Genomic DNA, 21598 nt, shown 5'->3' on the forward strand with positions numbered 1-21598 from the left:
CCCCCCCACCGGGGCCCAGGCCAGGGACCTGCGAGCTTCCCTTTCCCACATCTTTTATCACTTCTGGAATCCTTTCCTGTTTCTCTCAGGTCAGCGTTAATGAACAAAAACCACGAGAAAATGTATAAAATGGCCAGCAGTGCACGAATGTATAACAGGATCGCCGCCTGGTGAACCGCACCCCAGGCAGCGCCCGGCCAGACGGCAAGAGCCGCCTCCCAGGCACCCACATGCCTGCCAGACACAGTAACCGCAGGCTCTAGATACGGGCTCAAAGGTGAGTTCCTGAGCATCAGGGCTGGTTTTGGTGCAAGATGGTTGAAAATAAACGTAGAGCAGAATGGCTTCCCTGGTGGCGCAGTGGTTAAGAATCCGCCTGCCCGTGTAGGGGACACGGGTTCGAGCCCTGGTCTGGGAAGATTCCCACATGCAGCGGAGCAACAAAGCCCGTGCGCCACAACTACTGAGCCTGCGCTCTAGAGCCCGGGAGACAACCACTGAAGCCCGTGCGCCTAGAGCCCATGCTCCACTGCAAGGGAAGCCACCGCAGTGAGAAGCCCGTGCACCGCAACAAAGAGGAGCTCCCGCTCGCCGCAACTAGAGAAAGCCCGCATGCAGCAACGAAGACCCAACTCGGCCAAAAATAAACAAATTTATATAAAGAAAAAAAGTAGAGCAGAAAATCAGAAAGGTGATAAGAGGGCAGTTCTGGGAATAGCATGTTTCACCAATTTACAGATCACAGAAACAGCAGAGTTACTATTAACACTCCACCCCCCGGGGGGATACCTGTGTGTCCTGGAGTTGAGACTCAAGACCAGCTGCGTCCTTGGCAAACTTAATACCCTTTTTCTCTGCTTCCTCTAGAAGAGTTGAGACATTATCCAATTCATTCTGCAAGGAGGAGTGGAAGGTTATGACTCGCTTCAGCAGTAGGCAGAGAGAGAAGAGTGGTGGGTTCTGGACCCTCAATGCACAAAAAGCGAGCGTATGGTGGGGAGGAGGGGTCAGCCTCAGCTGAGGAGGGCTCACCACCGAGAATCTGCCGCCCCTGTGAGCAGGCCCTGAGCCAGCCACCGCAGAGAGCCTCCACCTACGACCCGGACAGGGAGGCTTAGGACGGCAGAGCCCACACGTGGAGGGCGCTCTCCTAACTGGCTTGCTATCTTGTTTTTCAGCGTCAAGAGACAAAAATTATACCAAATCCTCTGAAAGAGTGGCTGCTGTCCTATGTGAGGAGGCTCAAGATCAGCAGGTGTTTTAATTTTAACCCTTTTTCACCCGAAGATGCACCATCCCTATGCTGTGGGGAGGTGGGCAGGGGGCGCAAGTGTAATTCATTTTCTTAGAGAACTTGAAAACTTTATCACACAGATTCAAAGAAGTTTAAATTCTAAGAGTCACAGCCCACAGTTCTTTTTAAGCTGAAAGAAAACCTGGTATGATATACTTAACATGAATATGTAGCTATTTCTTATGGTCAGATTTTATGAATAATGTGGTAAAAACATTTTTTTTTCTTTTTCGTGTTTAATTAACGATAGCTCTAAAATACCTCCCCCCCCCCCAGTAACCCCCATGGCGTAAGCCCTTCTGTTTTTTCGTGGGGACAGTGGGTCGTAGACAAAAGGAATAGGAGCTGCCCTTCGTTCTGGTCTGTCCTCTAGTCACGTGAGCAAAGGGAAGGCACATGGAGGACGTTTCTATACTTGAAACTCAAGCTGATGACGTTTGTTTCCCCTCATTTTAGCAATGCCCTTCAAGAGATCCCCCCACTTCATCAGTCTTGGCAGCAGCGGGGCGGGGAGGGCTGTGGACGACTCAGCAGAGCCCAGAGGCAGGCAAGCTTCTCACGTCCTCGTCCACCAGACTCAGCCGGGGGGCACTGTGAGCTTCGAGTGGGAGAGCAACACGAGGAGCCTCATGTGGACCTGGGGCAGCCCGGGCGCCCCCAGTGTCAGTCCCCTCCCCTCCCCTCCCCACCCCGCCAGACACTGGGGGCGCCGTCCAGGAAAGGCTTTCCAGGCCTACCTGTAACTTATTTGCTCTCTCGGCCAGTTCCACCCTGAGTCTGTCTCCTTCCGAGACCTTGGCGTGGAGCTCCTGGACCTGGGCGTCCAGCTTCTTCCTCTTGTGCTCAGACTCGGCCTTGACCTGCTGCAGCGCCTTCACCTCGCACGCCAGCTCCTTGTTGTCCGTCTCCAGGCCCTGCTTGTTCTTCTCCAGATTTGCCTTGAACTAGAAGAGAGAAGGGGGGACAGTCCACTCGCGGTTCTACAACAGAGGATGCAAAGGGCGCGGCTTTGGTGTCCGGAGAACCGTGCTGACACGGAGTGAGCCTGCGGTCAACATCTGTTGCGTGAATGAAGGAAGACACCTGCTGTTCTCGGAGTGTGAAGACTTCTGTGGGCGGAGCGCCCCTGTACACCCCGCTCAGGGCAGCAGAGACAGTATGGGGGGGGGGGGCGCTGGCAGCACCGCGGGGGGCCAGCAGGCGAGAGGCGGAGGCGGGAACGACGAAGCAAGGGCAACGACGTGTGCGGTGCCTGAGACAGACTGGAGGTGGGAGGGGCGGGGCACCAGGGACACCCGAAGGGCCTGGCGGCTTCCGGGCAGCAGGTGAGCGAGAGCAGGACGTGCAGCTGCTGAAGCTTTAGAGCTCAGTCATCAGGAGGAAGAGGGCTATCAGTGAGAGGAAGATGTGATTTAAAAATAAAATCAAGGGCACCTGGCTCTCCCAGGCCAGCACTGTGCTCTCAGAGAGCGGCCGCTGCGGGAGCACCTGGACCCCCGCGCTGCCCACCGACGCGTCCCTACCCTCTTCGCCTGCTCTAGCTGCTCCGAAAGCTCCTCCAGGGCGGTCGCGTGTCTCTGCCTCATGTCCTGGATCTGAGCCTCGTGGTTCTTCGTTTCCTCCTCAAGAGCTTTCTTCAGCTCCGCCACTTCTTGTTCACGTTTGGTACTAGAGAAACATAATTTTAGAGGAAGCAGCTCAGAATTACTTGAATGACTAAATTAAATGCACATTTTTAAAAAAAATAAATTTATTTATTTAATTTTGGGTGTGTTGGGTCTTCGTTTCTGTGCGAGGGCTTTCTCTTGCTGTGGCTAGTGGGGGCCACTCTTCATCGCGGTGCGCGGGCCTCTCACTGTCGCGGCCTCTCTTGTTGCAGAGCACAGGCTCCAGATGCGCAGGCTCAGTAACTGTGGCTCACGGGCCTAGTTGCTCCGCGGCATGTGGGATCTTCCCAGACCAGGGCTCGAACCCGTGTCCCCTGCATTGGCAGGCGGACTCTCAACCACTGCGCCACCAGAGAAGCCCTAAATGCACATTTTTAAAGTTCTGCTTTTGTTTGAAACATGACATGGATTCCAGGAGGCTGGTGTGTCTGTTACTGTGGTAGAGGGAAACCTTCCAGAATGAGCATGACCCCCATTCCACGTGCGACTTACAGTCGAGACACGGTGTAATGTCCCTAAGGGTCTTCGGACGTTTGGGGCAGCCTGGGTGTATCACAGGCCGGGCACTGCTTAACACAAGATGCCAAAATGCCTGCCACAGCACCAGCAGGCATTTCAATAAAACCGGAAGAGGGTAAATCCCCAAAAGGGCTGGTAAAGGCTCACCAGGCAGGACACTGCACCCCGACAAAAGTGGGGCTGAGCACCACCTTTAATTTAAGCGCACAGCTTAATACTGAAACCAGTTAAGGTAAATACCACTCCTGCTGAGAGCTGCCGTAACACCGACAGCTTAGAGGGCAGTAACTTTCCAATCATCCTGAAGCACAACTCTCGCAAACTTGCTCTAAAACCCGTGGCCAGTTAGAACAGTGACGTATATGCCGATTGCTGTGTGGGCGCACTTTCCTCTCTTTACAAGGAAGCGAAATCTAGGGGCTGCGAGCAGCTGCGGCAAAAAGAAAAGGGGCCCAGGTGGCTGCTAGCTGCATGGTGGCAGGTCACCAGACAAAGGGAGACACCAGAGTCGTGGTGGTGCAGCCTGGCTCGGCCACATGTTCACTGGAGGTGAAAGGCGTGCGGGGGTCTGGCCTTGTCCTCTGCAAGCTTCCGTGCAGAGGAAGGGATGGATGCTGGAGGTGGGGGAGGGGCGCCAGCATCCAAGCATCAGCCCAACAAGACAGACTCCATCGAGGTTACTTCAGTTCACCCCCCATCTACCAGATGGCAACACCATTTCCCCTGACGCGTCGGAACTGCAGGCCATCCGACCCCTTCACCAGCAGAAGCAGGGGGTGCTGTGTTGGAGCACATCCACGGTTTTAACAAATATGCACACACTGGACTTCCCTGGCGGTCCACCGGTTAAGACTCTGTGCTTCCAATGCAAGGAGGATGGGTTTGATCCCTGGTTGGGGAACTAAGATCCTGCAAGCCGTGCAGTGTGGCAAAAAAAAAAAAAAAAAAAAAAAAAAACAAAATTCTTTGAAATTTTTTTTTTTTTTTCCTTCCACTCTTTTTTAAAAAAAAAAAAAAAGTTCCCAAGATATGTGTTTTTTTTTTTTTTTCCTTCCACTCTTTTTTAAAAAAAAAAAAAAAGTTCCCAAGATATGTGTTTTTTTTTTTTTTTAAAAAAAAGTTGAGACAAAAAAAAAAAAAAAAAAAAAAAAAAGCACATATCATTGGTACATTTTTTTGTTTTTTTCTTTAAACAAGAGTTGAAGGAAAAAAAAAAAAAAAAGTTGAAGGGAAGAAGTGAGCAGAACCTTTTTTTCTACCATGGTTGAAAGCCCAGCTGAGAAAGGCTATTTCAACCAAGTCTAATCATTAGACTGTGGGTTCCAGCCCACAGTTCAGCGGTTTCCAGATATTCAGAAAGCAGGTATTTTAAAGACAAGCCAGAACTTAAACCTGCTAAAAGCAGAGCTGCTCTGTGGAGGCGGGTAGGAGCCTCTATCTAGCGTCCCACCAGCTCAGGTGGCTCTGCAGGGACACCCCCTCCTGTTGCCCTGAGGCCCTGTGTGTTTGCGGGCAAAGTCCCTGGCACGTTATCAGGCTCACCTCCTCCATTTCTTCAGCACTGAGCGCTCCGGACACCCACCGTCTGACCTCAGCCTGACGGCTCGACACGGGCTTCTCTCCAGGCCCAGAACCTGACGGGCACACGCCCCTACCCACCTGCCTCTGTAAATGATCCCCACTGCCCTCGCCTTACTGCAGGCTTTCCCTTAGCCCCCTTCTCGGGGGCAGGCTCCCCTTCCCACCACGCACAGCCTGGGACAGGTGGCAGGGGTGTGGGGGTGTGTGCGTGTGCAAGCATGTGCACAGCCAGGTCTACCCGCCAAGGCAGCCTGGGGATTCCTGGGCTGGCCTCACGCGCCCGGCAGCTTGGGTCTTAAGGAGGGAGGATCCAGTCAGGAGGAGGCCAGCAGGGGCCTCAGGCAGCCCATCTGCTCACCGCTAGTTGCGCGCGCTCTCCCGGGACTTCCCGTGAGTCGTGTCTGGCTGTGCTCGTCACTTTCTTCTTGCCTACGCTCGGCGGCTGGCCCATCTGTTACGTGGGTACCTGTACTCACCTGTCCTTTTGTCTTTGTGGACACGGGCCTCCTCCTTGTCTGTTTCCTCACCACTGTTCATCAGACCAATTGCTGCAGCCAGCAGATGCCCAAACACCCCCATCTCCTCCTGTTTCTGTGTCTGTCCCCTCTAGCCCTCTGGTCCCTGTGCTCCCCTTACTTGGTTCAGGTGTAACTCTCCCTCCAGCCAGGTGTGTGTACCTGGGGCTTTTCTGATCACACCTCCCTCTGCGCACCTGGCTGTGGTGCATCCACCCGCCCTGTGCTTTCTACCTACAGGCCGGTTGGTTTCTAACAACCGAGATTTTGTTACTGTTCCACGTGCCACTGTTTCCAGGAGGGAGAGAGGATGCTCGAAGTGACAGCATACAGGAAACACCCCACTCCCCGAGGACGAGCATCTCTGCCCTGCCCCCACTTACCGCAGTTCTTGCTGAGCTGCCGTGGTGTCCAGCGTGTCCTCAAGCTCTGTCTTCAGAGCTTCCAGCTCCTCACTCAAGTCCCTCTTCTGCTTTTCCGCCTTGTTCCGCGAAGCCTTCTCGGATTCAAAGTCTTCCTGCAGCTCAGCAAGCTGGGCTTGCAGCTCTCGCACGACTTTAAGCGCGTTGTTCTTGTGCAGCGTCTCGTCGTCACCCCTGCGGAGACACCCGGGCACGGGAAGCGCTCAGAGCCGGCGCCCGGGGACTCTTCCCACAAGGAAACCCTGAGACACCACCCCCGGCCCACGGCTTGGAGGCCCAGAGCTGGTATCAGGACGGAGTCTGGGTCCTGTCCAAAGGGCTAATAAAGTTCTCCGTGAACAGGTAGGGCCATCTCACTTTAATGATTATAATATTTAAAAATCCCCTCAAGCAAATGTTCTTCTAGTTAAAACACTGCTCAAGGCAGCGGTCTTGTCCGTCAGATTGGTTCCAGCCCACAGCGAATGTGCAAATTCAGAGAAGTTCTTGGAACAAAGTGGAAGCAGACCCGCCACCTTCACACCCTCCACTCTACGCTTCCTCTATCCTCTGGTGCATCTTTTTGCTCACGTGTGGTTTAATGTGGGTGGATGTTCTGACCGGGGATGGGTGGGAAGTTTGAGGTGAGGGAGGGGAAGCTGACACATGGGAGCAGGTGGAGAATTTTAGTTCTGGGTCCCAGCCCTCACCTCTGTAAGTGGCCGAAGAAAGACTAACAGTGACAGAGGCAGAGCAGAATTTGTTATAAGATTTTCTTGATTGTAATAAATTATAAATTAAACTGAGTTCTATGACCATGTAACCAAACGGTTATTCTTTATAAGGAAATGAAATATTAGTATAAATGTATTTACTATATATGACTTGCATTCTGTAACTGAATGGTTTAGGAGTGAACAGCAAATAATGCTAGAAGAGGGGGGAATACTTCTGAAAAGTGATTTCCTCTAAACTTCTAAATCATTTTGAAATTGATCTGTAACGTACAGAAACCAGAGCATTTGATATGGTTAAAACTGTTGGTTCAGGTGTGAATTTCCAAGGGTTTCATGACACGACTCATGATTTTTAAGTGTAAATACCAAGAAGGATTGATGAGATTTTCTGGCTGCCCCGACACACATGCTGCCTGGTCTCCCAGGCCCGTGTCACACCCAGTGACGAGGAAGCCATGTGTCGGTGTCCCGGGGTCTCTCTGTCGGGACCCCTTCCAGCCGCATGCCTAGCGCAGACCTGGCCAGGGCGCCCTGCAGCTCCTCCTCCTTCTTGGCCACCTGGATCTTGAGCTCGTCAATCTGCGCCTGGAGCTCGGCGATCTGGTCCTGCAGGTCCGTGGTCTCGCCGTCCAGTTTCCTTTTGGCCTTTTCCAGTTCCTGGCGGGTCTTTTCCTCCTTCTTTAAGCGCTCTTTAGGGCAAGAAACAAGACGCCCTTCAACACACTGGATGTCACTCCATATGGACAAATTCAAAAAGTAAACTGATTAAAGTTGAAAATTAGCCATTGCATTCTAAAGCACGTCGCTGCCAACCGCTCCATCACCTGAAACCCGTTAAGATCAAACAGAAGGCGAGATATATTAGTAGGAGGGTGGAATTTTCAGGAAGAAACTGGGAGGATTCTAAGGATGTCCTTCCACAGGGAGCGGGCCCCCGCTCTCAGAGCCAAAGTGACCTGGACCCCGTGCTGTGCCCGGAATCGCAGAGGGCTTGGCAGAGGCTAGGCAGCGTGTGACTTCTGTCTCCCCGGCTCCCCTTTCACCAGGAATCCCTGGTTTGAACCCAGACTGCAGTTCCTGAGCCCTGAGGGCGAGAGGGCAGAGTGTGGGCATCTCTCCTGCCCGCCCTCTGAATCCTGCAGTGATTCCTTAATTAGGGCCGGGGATGCTTCCCTTCACACACTATCCTCACCCGCCCATCAGTCAGGTGAGAAAAGGACAGGCCCACCTACCCTTCCCAGAAGAATCACCTACAGGTAAGAATGGTTTATGGAAAGAATTTCAGGCTGACAACAACGAGGACAACAAAATCCTAAATTTTCTTTTAGAAACCACTCATTTTCTCCCCGTTATAAACGATCACGCGACAGCAGGGTGTTAAGAGCCAGGTTCATCCTCCTCTGTCGATGCCAGTCTCCAGCTGCGGGTCAAAGGGAAGGTTTTCTGGGCCCTTTCCAACTTCCACCCTCATTTCTTATTTCTTTTGCAGAAGGCAGTGATCCATTTTGCAAACATCCTAGCATTTACTGACATGACTTGGGCCATCAGAGGGAGACACTGCTACCGTGCACAGAGTCTCCTGTCCCTGCCAGGTTTTGTGTCAGCAGCTGTCCCTTTATGAAGGGAAACCTAGGCACCTCAGTGCGGCATTTAGATTAAACACATATAAATTTAACGGCCTGTACAGCTCAAACTTAATTTAGGTCCCAACTGTGTCCACCAAAGGGCAATCTATTTTACTACAGGACCTAACTTTAAAAAGTAAAAGTTTAAAGATAATTTAGTGCCGTTTGATGGCACTAAATACTTGGTGACTAGGCAAATGGCAACACCATATAAGAGGGCTATTTTAATGGTTGAACCCAAACTGATGAGCGATCCCCATGTACATTTTCTGTCACAGCATGTTCTGATTTAAGTAGAATCTAAAGGCTTACATGTCCCAGCCCTAAATTCCTCTAACCTCCCACACTCACCTTCTAAGTCTGAGACCATCGCCTCTTGCTTATTCCTCTAACCTCCCACACTCACCTTCTAAGTCTGAGACCATCGCTTCTTGCTTATTCCTGATCTTGGCCAGGTTTTTTGCCTTTTCTTCCTCTTCAGCCAGCTGGGAGGAACACTCAGCGATGCGATCTTCCATGAGTTTCTTTTCCTGAATAGGAAAAACGGCTTCAGAAAAGGCATTCAAAATGACAAGTGGGTTCGGTTACTACTTAGAAAACAAGTAATGTTGGCACTGTCTCCCCCAGCAGACCGTATATTCCAAAAAGGCAGGAAAGGGAAGCTCATGACCCTCCAGAGCTTCGTCCACCCGCCTGGCCTGCAGTCCCGCAGCCGGTGCTGAATGTATTACCGCCCAGATGGGAACAAGTCGTCGGTGAGTGTCCAAAGGGCACAAAATGTGCACGTTCAGTCATCTCAGGGATTAAAAGGATGTTTGGTGGATTAAAAAAATTAAATAGTATCTGTCTTTAGAAATCTATACTGACTATAAATCTGTAGAGACTTAGAAAACTGAATAAATGAACTTGAAATCTTGAGAATTTCCTGTTTGAAGCCACTTTCGGTGAGAGCATTGACACAAGTATTTTCCGTATTCTAAAAGCAGCTCTTGGACTCCCCTGGTGGCACAGTGGTTATGAATCTGCCTGCCAATGCAGGGCACACGGGTTCGAGCCCTGGTCTGGGAGGATCCCACATGCCGCGGAGCAACTAAGGCCGTGCACCACAACTACTGAGTCTGTGCTCTAAGGCCCGTGAGCCACAACTACGGAGCCCACGTGCCGCAACTACTGAAGCCCGCGGGCCTAGAGCCTGTGCTCCGCAACAAGGGAAGCCACCGCGATGAGAAGCCCGTGCACCGCAACGAAGAGTAGCCCCTGCTCGACACAACTAGAGAAAGCCCGCGCGCAGCAACGAAGACCCAATGCAGCCAAAATAAATAAATAAAATAAATTTATTAAAAAAATAAAAATAAAATCAGCTCTTAAATGGAAATAGTCTCTTACTTTGATAAATTTGGAATTTTGGTCCTCGAGAAGCAGAATCTCCTCTTCCATCTTCTTGATCTTGGCCTCTGCCGTCACCTTCTCCAGCTGCAGTTTCTGGCGAGCCCCCTCCTCCTCGTCCAGTTGCTCCTCCAGGTCCTTAGGGAGAAGCACATGCGGTCAGTCTCCACACTTTCTCTACGAGATTCTACACATGCTAACAAGCAAGGTCAAAATGAAAGGCCAGTGTTTGATTTTCAAAATAGCAGGGTTATTTTTAAAAATATAAAATGTAATTATGTGAAACAGACACTTATGTCCACTATAGGTTAAGTACAAAGTGGGTCAGTCCTTCTAGAAGCCAACATGGAAAAATGCAGCAGCTCTGAAAAAGGGCATTTCTTTTAAACCAGCGATTTCAGGAAAAGGCACAGATGTGATTTATATTTAAAAGACCTGTAGCAAAGTTACTTATCACACTGAGGAACTATGAACATACTTCAAAAAAGTCTTGGTGATTAAAAGTGGGTGTATTTGTAAAATGGGATAACGTGTAGTTATTAAAGTCCGTACTTTAGAATAGTAGTAACACAGGGAAACTGAATAATACAGTCCAACTACATCAAACACAAACTTCATTCATTCTACTATGTATGTTTAGCCAAAAGAGAAGGGAAAGACAGCTCAGAAACAACCATGGAAACAGTACAGGTCGGTGAGAACGGGCTGTCTCAGGGCAGGCGTGCCATGCCGTTCACAGCACGAGTGCATCACTAAACTGGGGGGGATTCCAGGGTTTACACATGGTTTTCCTATAACACGCTTCTCTTTATTTCATACCCTACATTACTGTAGCTAATAAACATACGCGTTACAGAACAGAGTTGTACATACAAATCAATATATGGCCAGTTTAAGAAACTTTCAAGGGGGCTTCCCTGGTGGCGCAGTGGTTGAGAGTACGCCTGCCGATGCAGGGGATGCGGGTTCGTGCCCCGGTCCGGGAAGATCCCACATGCCGCGGAGCGGCTGGGCCCGTGAGCCATGGCCGCTGAGCCCGCGCGTCCGGAGCCTGTGCTCCGCAACGGGAGAGGCCACAACAGTGAGAGGCCCGCGTATCGCCTAGCCAGATTAACATAAACCTTTCACATGCAAGCTTAATTATCTCAGTTTCTATCACCGATACATCATGTCTAGTTTTCAACAAAAACTATAAGGCATGCTAAAAGATTTTTTTTTAATACAGTTGAAGAAACAAAGAAAACATCAGATTCAGATATGACACAGATTTTGAAATTATCAGATAGGGAATTTAAAATAACTATGTGTAATATGGTAAGGGTTCTAATGGAAAAAGTAGACAACAGGCAATAACAGATGGTTAATGAAACAGAGAGGTGGAAACTCTAGAAAGAATCAAAAGGAAAAGCTAGAAATGAAAAACACTGTAACAGGGAATTTCCCTGGCAGTCCACTGGTTAGGACTTGTGCTTTCACTGTCAAGGGTGCAGGCTCAATCCATGGTCAGGGAACCAAGATCTCACAAGCCGTGTGGCGCAGCCGAAAAACAGAACAAAACAAAACAAGTAACAGAAATGAAGAGTGCCTTTGATGGGGGACTTCCCTGGTGGCAGACTGGTTAAGAATCCACCTGCCAATGCAGGGTACATGTGTTCAAGCCCTGGTCCAGGAAGATCCCACATGCCGCGGAGCAACCAAGCCCGTGCGCCACAACTACTGAGCCCATGTGCCTAGAGCCCGTGCTCCGCAACAAGAGAAGCCCGCGCACCGCAACAAAGAGTAGCCCCCGCTCGCCGCAACTAGAGAAAGTCCGTGCACAGCAACAAAGGTCCAACGCAGCCATAAATAAATAAATAAATATATTAAAAAAAAATAATAACAATAAATAAAAGCTCATAAACACAGAAGTTAAAAAAAAACTTTCAAGGGTAATTTTGGCTAAATAATTTATCACGGTTGATTCTGTAATGAAACCTCTGCACAAGATTAACTTTTTTTGTGAAAAACTTCGAACACACATATAAGTACAGAGTAGCATGGTGATCCTGACACAAATGCATCAGCCCAAGCTTAACAAGCATCAGCTCATGGTCAGTGGTCACTTCTAAACCCCCAGCTTCTCCCTCCTCCACTGTGTTATTTTGAAGCAAATCCCAGACATCATGTTTCACCTGTAAACCTTCAGGCTCTATCTCTAAAAGATGAAGACCATTTAAAAATACACTTGTTTGAACTGGAATCCAAATAAGGTTCACACATTGTGATTGACTGATAAGACCCTTAAGACTGCTTTAATCTCTAGGTTCTCTTAAATTTCTTTCTCCTCCCTTTTTCTCACCATTTATTTGTTAAAAAAAAAAAAACCAAAAGGGCTTCCCTGGTGGCGCAGTGGTTGAGAGTCCGCCTGCCGATGCAGGGGACACGGGTTCGTGCCCCGGTCCGGGAAGATCCCACATGCCGCGGAGCGGCTGGGCCCGTGAGCCATGGCCGCTGAGCCTGCGCGTCCAGAGCCTGTGCTCCACAACGGGAGAGGCCACAACAGTGAGAGGCCCGCGTACCGCAAAAAAAAAAAACAAAAACAAAAACAAAAAAACCCAAAAGAACCCCACAGGTCATTTGTCCTATAGTTTCCCAGAGTCTGGATTTTGTCCACTGCATCCCTGCACTGCACACTTCTAAGGTGACAAAAGCAGTGAACAGAACAGTGGGTCCAGCGTAATTCAATTAATAAATGAATCCACATATATCTGTTCAGAAATATATGCAAAAAAATAATAGGGATTAATGGGATGATGGCTGGGAGGAGACTTATAAGTGCTATTTTATAGTCTCTGGGTATTCTACAATATAGTGTTATAATCAGGGAATTAATATTGAAAACAAAACAAAAACCAAAAACAGCTCGTAGTTTTTGGTTGAAAAGGAGACAGATCAGAAATCCCTGAAAGCCTCACTTGTTGGGGGGGGGGGGGGGGGCAAGGTTTCGGTTTTCCAAGAGCCATGCAGTTAATACAGAATCTCAGATATTCCATGAGAGGGGGAAAAATATTTAATAATAACATTACCATAAATATTTTATAATGTGTTTGAATTTACAATGGAGATATTAAGATAACAGTGCAAAAACCCAGTGAAAGAGTCTAGAGTAAAGGTTATGAAGATGGAAAGTATTGAAAAACCCAACAAGCAAACAACAACAACAAAAACCCTGTTCTTACAAGGTAATGCTTGTTTTCTAAAGAGAGTAATGCAAGCATTTCATGTGAAGTTGTTAAAACGTGGAGCATAAAACAGTAGGTTGGGGAGACTGGAGATGACTTTGGGTGTCCTTACCCTGTATATGAGTAAAATATTATCACTGAAATGAGCACATGCTCTGAAACAAAGAGAAAATCAAAATGCAAAAAGAATTTGAAAAAGGATACATGTATAACTGAATTACTCTGCTGTACACCTGAAACTATCACAACATTGTTAATCAACTATACTCCAGTATAAAATAAAAAGTTAAAAAAAAAAAAGAGAAAATCAAAACTGTTGATAATACCACCAGAGCTCACTAATATTGGTGACTATTATTCTAGGTCCTCTGTACGTTCCCTTATAAAAATCATACATAGCTTGTAAGTTATATACTTTTAGTTAGACTTTATTGTGTATACTCTTTTGCAACTCCCTTTACTAATGTATTATAAATACCCATAAAAATAAACATCTTTTAAATTTATAACCGTGTCTTATTACTGTAGTTTAAGAATCCCCTATTGTTAGATAATTAGTAGGCTTCCACTGACTTATGCTTAAAGTCCTAGAACTAGAATTGCTGGATGAATGTGTACTTTTTACAGCTTTTGTGATATTTTGCCAACCTATTATGGGATACTGGAAAGCTGTTTGTGTTGAAGAATGGAGAGGGCCTGGACAATTTATTGTATAGGGTATTTGCCAAGGAAATAATATGATATCTTTTGCGGTTTTGAGAAATGTCTGAAATGTCTGTGCTTTGCAAAGATAAGCCAAGTGGTGGGGATAAAATTAAGGGAGAGATCCGGAAGAAAGAAAGTTTGGTACTGGACCCATGAAGCAGTGGTGGCAGATACAGACACCCTGACGCTCAAGGCCATACTGGCTAGGTTGGGGTGGGATTCAAGGAGAACGCGTCTCAGGGTACAGACGCAACTGCTGTTGTCCGGATCACTCATCTTGGGTGTTCAGTCACAGAGAGAACTGTGCTTTACGCGAGGACAGCGGGATCTCAATAAGAAAGGAGCTACCGGCAGGAAGGGCTAAGTGTTTTATTCTGATTCCTGGACACCTCCTGCGTCAGTGCTGAGCATTTATTATGAGCCACACCACCTCGTAGGTGTCTCTAATGAATGCAGTGAGCAGTGGAATCATTAATGAGAACACAACGAACAAACTCCGTCCCCACAGACCCTGGGACGCATCCTCTAAGATGCCGCATCAGAACATAAAAAGGATTCCTGTTCAAAATAACAAATCTGCGTTCGAAGGAATCTGTTATATGCGTGCTTCAAATGATCGTTTAAAGGGGTGGGGTGGGGGCGGGGAGAAACGACTTATTACTTAGGCTCCTCAGTGGACACAAGAATCCAAACCCACAGCATCTATTCACTCACAGATCCATCTGGAAAACCCAAACTATGACCCTAAATGAAGCCTATCGCACATACCTGAATATGTGCTTGCAGTTTCTTCTTTTCATTTTGGAGGATTTGGTTTCTTTCTTCTTCCTCTTCAACCCTAGACTCCAAGTCATGGAGAATCTCTTCCAGCTCCTGCTTTTTAGCAGCAAGTCTTGCCCTCATCTCTTCTGCTTCAGCGAAGAGCTCAGTCTCTGCTTGTAGTTGCTCTGCTAGGATATTCTTCTCTTCTAGCAGCTGCAAAATCACAATAAAGCGTCCGGCGCTATGACTGGCCGGTTGTGCACAAGAGACAGTCACTGGGACTCCAGTGGTCAGTGCAGGTCGCCCAAGAAACCCGGAGTTAAAAGTATATAACATCACTCGCAAAACTTTCAAATATTATCTTCGGCTCTAGCAAAATAAGCTGGGTGAAAACTTGAGGCAACAGAAACAACGAAAAAGGTCATCCTGAATAATACATATTAAATTCATGCTATTTTAAAGAATTCCCTTTCTTACTATTAAGGTAATTCACAAAGGGACCAAAGAATAGGAGGGGAAATATGACACAAATGCTATGAAGTTCATGGTGACTGAAGCCATCTGGTATCAAATGATATTCTGGCCTCTACTGTTAAAACTTTTTGGCCCTGAACACATCAGTCCTATCACTGTCAGCTACAAACATCTCGTGAGTCTCTGCTTTGTCCATGAAGCACAGCACCCTGAGAACGGGATGTGGACTCAAGACCACTGTGGCTGGAGAACAGGCAGGGGGGCGCCTTGTACTGTCTCACCCTTTTACTTTTCTCTAGGTCCCTTGTGAGCAGTCACAGGAAGGCGCTAATACCAGGAGAAGTGTCACCGGTGTTAAACGCACACCTGATAGTAAACGTGACCATCTGGGTGTCCAAAGGGTGACAGAGGCAAGGATGCAAGAGGTCGAGCTGATTTCAGTTTATATATACCGCAGTGCTTGGCCTACCTCTATGCTCAAACGTCTATGCTTTGGAAAGGAGTGAAAAATACACACAAAATAAGATGCTGTTTATTTGGAATTCACTGGATGGGTCCCTATCCGCGGGATCGCGCATCTCCTTTCAGGGCCGAGCGGGAACTGGTGAGCCGTACCTGTTGGTGCTTCCTCTCCATCTCCTCCAGCTCCCCTTCCACCTTCGTCTGCTTCTCTTTCACCTTCAGCAGCTCTTCGTCTTTGGCCTGGAGTTCCTCCTCTTGGCGAGTGACTTGGAGGAGCGGCTTCACCTACATTCACGACATTGAACACTGACTGTCGCACCCTGCACCTCCCCGCCTCTGGGCTTCCCTCGGTCCTGGCGCGCCGTCCCGGGTGGGTGGGTGGGGGAGCCGGGCGCTCACCTTGGTGAAGACGCGCCACCACTGCCAGTGCCGCAGCTTCAGGTACGCGGCGCAGTTGCGCTGCAGCACCTTCAGGGCGCTCAGCTGCTGCTGCTTCTTGGCGAAGGCCCTGAAGAGGAGGAAGGAAAACTAGTTAAAGAAGACTGTGGTTTTGTTTTTGTTTTGTTTTGCTTGCAAACAACAATCATTTATTCCTCAGAGTTCTGGAGGCTGGGAAGTCCAGGATCACGGCCCCGGCAGATTCCGTGTCTGCCGAGGACCCACTCCCTCACTGACAGCTTCTTCTTGCTGTCGCCTCATATGGGGGAAGGGGAAGGAAGCTCTGTGGGGTCTTGCTCATGAGGACACTCATCCCATTCCCTCAGGGATCCACCTTCATGCACTGATCACCCCAAAGGCCCCACCTCCAAACACCATCCCACTAATCATCCCATTAGATTCTGGCACACGAATCTGGGGGGACACATTCAGTCTACAGCAAATAAGAGAGAACTGGCTTTGACAGCTGCTGTCATAGGAGACTTCCTAGAGGTCAGCGTTCTTTGTGGGCTGGGCTGGGGATCGGGGGACATGACCACGTCCCTGCCGGATGGCGGGCCTGCTCCGCCGACCTCAACTCTTGTCACGGGACCTGGCGCTTTGTTCACAGACGCTGCCGGAAACGGCCCCCGCCACCTACCTCCAGACACACACGTACGTGCACGCGCGCACGTGGGTGTGAACGAGGCCCTGCTCTCCCCTTCCCTTTGCTGTGCTCTTCATCAACCCTCTATTAGATACTCTTTTCGACATTTTTGGATCTGTCACAGGAGAAGCATCCCTCTTTCTTTCTAAGGTACCCTTTCTCCTCCTTCCCTCCTGGACTGGACCTGCAGATCATCATGCTGACACCTCTCATTTACAGACGGGCTCAGAGAAGCCCTCCCCGAGGACCCACGGTGAAGCAGGACCCCTTTATTGTCTGTCTTGGCCCCTTGTTTGTATCCTTATTTAGAATGTGTATCTGCTTACCTGGCTCTCGGTCCCACAGGACAGGGACCTCAAGTCTCACGCGCTCTTGTATTTCTAGCACAAAACACATGCTTATTAGCACAAGCACACACTCTAAGCATTTAACACATGATCTCCCACTTACTTTCTGGCTAAATAACCTCTGCAAACAGCCTGAAAGAAGATAATGATATCGGTAATTTTTAAATCTCTTTCTTCCTCTAAGTGTGCCAAAACTCCAGCTCTGAAAAATATCTTGCTCTGTCCAATCCTGTACAAGTTTGGGTCCAATTCTAAAGCCCGGATCTGAGAGAGAAAGAGTCTGTTTGTTATTTTTGCTACAGGAGAGATTGTGTCAATAGCCCACGAGCCAGAAAAATCCAGAAGAGCTTACCATGCGCTCACAAGCCTGTTTGCCATCCATAAAGCCCTTAGGAATAGCATTTGGAGTTAGGATCTCGTATCTGTAAGAAAAGCAGCCCAAAAGCCTTTTGTAAAAATTTGTGGAAATGTTTACCTACTAACTGTGAGTTTTGCTTTCCCTAAGAGGCACGAATATAATGGGCAATCATGTCGAATTTAAGAGTAAAGAAATGACCAGCTGATAATCTGAGGTTTTCTGCAGATCTAGTTTCTATTTCTTAAAAGCAGCAGCAAAATGAAAATGCAGTCATTTTTCCCAAGTCAGAGACCATGTTTAAGAACTTGTGGTGGAGAGGAGTCAAAAGCATGGTGATTTTAGAAACTTTTTGTTTTTTATTTCCCACAAAATGTCCACATCCGTAAGATGCAAGCAGAATCTGGCTCTTTGCGTGTTGAGTCACTGTCAACTTGTAGGCATTTATTAGATAACAGAAAAGCCTGTAAGAGCAATGCTTGGAGGCCTCTGTTTAGAACAGGAGGAAGGGGGCTTCCCTGGTGGCGCAGCGGTTGAGAATCCGCCTGCCAATGCAGGGGACACGGGTTTGAGCCCTGGTCCGGGAAGATCCCACATGCTGCGGAGCAACTAAGCCTGTGAGCCACAACTACCGAGCCTGTGTGCTGCAACTACTGAAGCCTGCCCGCCTAGAGCCTGTGCTCTGCAACAAGAGAAGCCACCGGGGTGAGAAGCCCACGCACCGCAACAAAGAGTAGTCCCCGCTCACTGCAACTAGAGGAAGCCTGTGCACAGCAATGAAGACCCAACACAGCCAAAAATAAATAAATTAAAAAAAAAAAAAAAAAAAAAAAAAAAAAAAAGGAGGAAGTCTCAGGGTGACTCAAAACAGCGCTGGGCTGGGCGCACATATGTTCACCGACCTGCACACTTGAGGTCTGTGCATTTACTATATGTGTGTTATACCCCAAGAAAGTAAATTTTAGCACAAAGACAGTGGCTGTATTAAAAGATGAATCCTGGCTACCTCAACCAACTTTGTATCTTTGATGCCAGTTATGTTCCATTTTCTCCCATCAAATAAAAAGTGAAGGGCTTCCCTGGTGGCGCAGTGGTTGAGAGCCCGCCTGCCGATGCAGGGGACGCGGGTTCATGCCCCGGTCCGGGAGGATCCCACATGCCGCGGAGCGGCTGGGCCCGTGAGCCATGGCCACTGGGCCTGCATGTCCGGAGCCTGTGCTCCGTGACAGGAGAGGCCACGGCAGTGGGGGGCCCGTGTACCCCAAAAAAAAAAAAAAAAAAAAAGTGAAAATCTACCAGCTCGTTTATCATATGGTGCGGCCATAATAAGGGTTTCCCTGAAAACCTGTAGGGATGGGAACAGTTTTTCAACTGGATTCCCTCTGGGAGAAAGGGCTACTCTTCGACCTGCAGGACTGTTTACTTTATGGAAAAACAAATGCTTCATATTTGGAAACTTGATTTCCAGGAGCAAAGAGGAAAAAGGCAAACTAGACTGTTAATGAAAATTACATAATACACTGAAAAAAACCCTCTGCTGCCCAGCATATGTTTTCATCCATTTCTATTGCACACTGATCTTCTCCCTCTTGTTTTTTCCCTAATTCTCTTCTAATCTCTTGTATTTCTGACCCTACTTTAGTAAAAGGATTGTAAGAACACACACACACACACGGGCACACACAGTGGGGAAAATATATACACACACACATACACAGATATATTCATTGAAAACAAGATGGAAAGAAATGTCCCAAAGTGCTTCTAGGAGTCACACCTGAATAATTTTTATTTACTTTTAACGTATTTAAAATTTTTCCTAAAAGGAACATACGTTATTCCTATATTTTATTTTTATTTTATTTTATTTTTTGCGGTACGCGGGCCTCTCACTGTTGTGGCCTCTCCCGTTGCGGAGCACAGGCTCCGGACGCGCGGGCTCAGCGGCCATGGCTCACGGGCCCAGCCGCTCCGCGGCACGTGGGATCTTCCCGGACCGGGGCACGGACCCGCGTCCCCTGCATCGGCAGGCGGGCTCTCAACCACTGCGCCACCAGGGAAGCCCCCTATATTTTAAAACATCAGTTTAAAAAAAGAGTTATGTTTAAATCCCAGGTAGAAGTGTCTGAATGAGTGAACTGTAAGTTCTCAGCTCTCTCTGCTTCCTCACAGCTGCCTCAGGGCCCCAAGGCCCCAGCCTTTGCTGCACCCAGAGTAGTTATGAGCACCCTGCCTCTTTGTAAACTAGGCACTCAATATTCCCGACCAACGATAAAGGTAATAATCATGACCGCCCTCCTATATGAAAAGAGAACGGAAACCCTCCAGGGAACAAGGAAAAGTCTTTTCTCATCATCTCACTGTTTGATTCATGTTCAGATAAGCTTTGATACACACAGAACCCAGGTAAAGGTGAGCAATACCTCTGTCTGAATTCCTGGAAAACAATCCGGTTGGGGAATCCCTGGCGACAGATTCTGATCCCTTCCAGGACACCATTGCAGCGAAGCTGATCCAGCACTAGGTGCGGGTCCAGTTTTCCAGCCTAATCAAGCAGATGACAGTTTTAGAGCTTCATCTTTGTGGCCGGACCTCGATCAGTCTTCAACACCTGCATCCGTTTTTGCTAAGCACGTACCCGCTTCTCGTGATTTGGAATGATACAGCGCACAAAGTTAGGGTTGGTGTTGCGGAGCGTCGCCATCAACTTGGTGAGAGATTCTTTGTAGAGCTGCCCGACTGTACGAAACATGCCCTTCTTGGTTTTATAGGCAGAGCCAAAAGCTGTCTCCGTCATCCCCGTCACTTGGTCCAGACCCACGATCCGGTCCACTGGTGGAAATAAAAAAGACAAGCGAAAATAAGCCAACTCTAACTCTTGAGCTGGGAAAGTAAAGACAGAGAGTGCAGCAGCACAAGCTTTGTGGGACAAATGATAAGAGATGCCATAGAGGTAGGGCAGTCAGCATATTTAGACACTGCACAAGCCGTGGAACTAAAAGCCACACACTTCTAGGGCAGGATACTGTAGTGCTTTGACAGCTTCGTACCACATACCAGCAGGTGCCTCCCGCTGCACTAGTTTCAGGAACTCACTGCCTGATAACATTTGCCTGTTACATACACAGTTATTTGGGAAATGAAAGATTATTGGCTGGCATTGATACACAAACCGACACTGTGACAAGTCTCAAAATAGGAAATGGCTTCTAAAAATGTACGTTAAGATATACGTTTATACAAAGCAAATCCACTCAGTGAATATGCTCAGCAATTAGGGACCAGAGTCATCTCTTATGGGTCATTAGATTTCCAAAGAGAAAGGCCAACAAATGCAGGAAGATTAGATCACATCAGCTCAGGTTTTTAGGAAGGAGTAAATTTCAACTCTCTCCTCAAAGCACGGATGACACTCACGAAAGGGCAAGAACGCTCCATCGGAAGGAGTCTTCTGAGAAGTAATCAGTGCCTGAGCTCAGTTCAACGATGGTTAAACCTCTCAGACGCTACGCTCTTATTAAAGCAGCGGACAGCTGCCACTGTCCACACACCTAACGCTTCCAGTGATGGGATCACACGCAGAAGCCCGGCAAGCGCACCAGCCGCCAGCCAAACATTCGGTGCCTAATACGCCCTCGTTAAAAAAAAAATCTGATGAATGAATGAAACACACAACTGACATATTTTTTTAAAAAACCAAAATATCAATTGAACTACCCCATCAACGCTCTCTTCGACCCTAGAGGTCCCCTCCGTTTCTTCTGTTTACGCCCCAGGGCAGAAAGCACGTGGGGACCTGGCACCACGTGAAGTACTCTCTCAGCAACACCTCAGTCTTGATTCCCATCCTTGCTTTCCAGTGAGGTTTTTATGGAAGAGGCAACCATGGCCCAGGAGGTAAGGGAACTTGTCCAAGTCACGCAGGCCTTCCGCAGAAGCTGCGAGAAGGGTGGATGACGCCTGCACACTACCTACACTTTCCTCTGAGTGAAGCCGCCAGACTCGAGGGTTTAGGTCAAAGCTAGCCCTGCTTGTGCCCCTTGGAGACCACCACTCTCTCCTGTACCTTCAGCCCGTCTCTCCTCACCAAGCCTGCCCCTGCACGCGCCACGACAATGAACTTCCGTGAGCCACCCGCTTCTGTCTCCTCAGAGCCGGGCCTCTTTCTAGGCGGTTCCCACACTTCCTGCCAGTTCCTCACTGTGCAGCCGACTGGCTTCCAGACCACCCTCCCCCGACACCCCATTCCACTCAGGCCATGACAGGCCCGGGCCTTATTCAACTTGACCCTGGTCCATTTACCTGTTCACCATCACAGCAGCATTCTAGAAACTCTCCACGCCTGGCTTCTCCTGTGCACTAGGGACCCCAACTTCTCCTGGCCCTCGACCCACCTCTCTAACTACCACACTCTCCTTGATGACTTCTCTTTTGCGTTTTCTGTACATCACGACGCTCACTAA

General features: G+C 48.5%; 1 protein-coding gene across 1 annotated transcript in view; it reads right to left on the reverse strand.

The window, feature by feature from the left end:
• Positions 1 to 21598, reverse strand: part of MYH10 (myosin heavy chain 10) — a 137786-nt gene that overhangs the window by 15955 nt on the left and 100233 nt on the right. Inside the window, exons 18-31 of the mRNA XM_007457828.1 lie at positions 19774 to 19967; positions 19559 to 19680; positions 17133 to 17202; positions 16884 to 17044; positions 15749 to 15857; positions 15503 to 15634; positions 14420 to 14626; positions 9726 to 9863; positions 8746 to 8869; positions 7232 to 7403; positions 5960 to 6172; positions 2818 to 2962; positions 2032 to 2238; positions 790 to 894 (exon numbers count right to left, since the gene is read on the reverse strand). Of these exons, the coding sequence (XP_007457890.1) occupies positions 790 to 894; positions 2032 to 2238; positions 2818 to 2962; positions 5960 to 6172; positions 7232 to 7403; positions 8746 to 8869; positions 9726 to 9863; positions 14420 to 14626; positions 15503 to 15634; positions 15749 to 15857; positions 16884 to 17044; positions 17133 to 17202; positions 19559 to 19680; positions 19774 to 19967 (2099 nt within the window). The remainder of the gene's footprint in view (positions 1 to 789; positions 895 to 2031; positions 2239 to 2817; positions 2963 to 5959; positions 6173 to 7231; positions 7404 to 8745; positions 8870 to 9725; positions 9864 to 14419; positions 14627 to 15502; positions 15635 to 15748; positions 15858 to 16883; positions 17045 to 17132; positions 17203 to 19558; positions 19681 to 19773; positions 19968 to 21598) is intronic.

Source organism: Lipotes vexillifer, unplaced genomic scaffold (assembly GCF_000442215.2).
Source record: "Lipotes vexillifer unplaced genomic scaffold, Lipotes_vexillifer_v1.1 scaffold611, whole genome shotgun sequence".
In the NCBI taxonomy this organism is placed as follows: domain Eukaryota; kingdom Metazoa; phylum Chordata; class Mammalia; order Artiodactyla; family Lipotidae; genus Lipotes; species Lipotes vexillifer.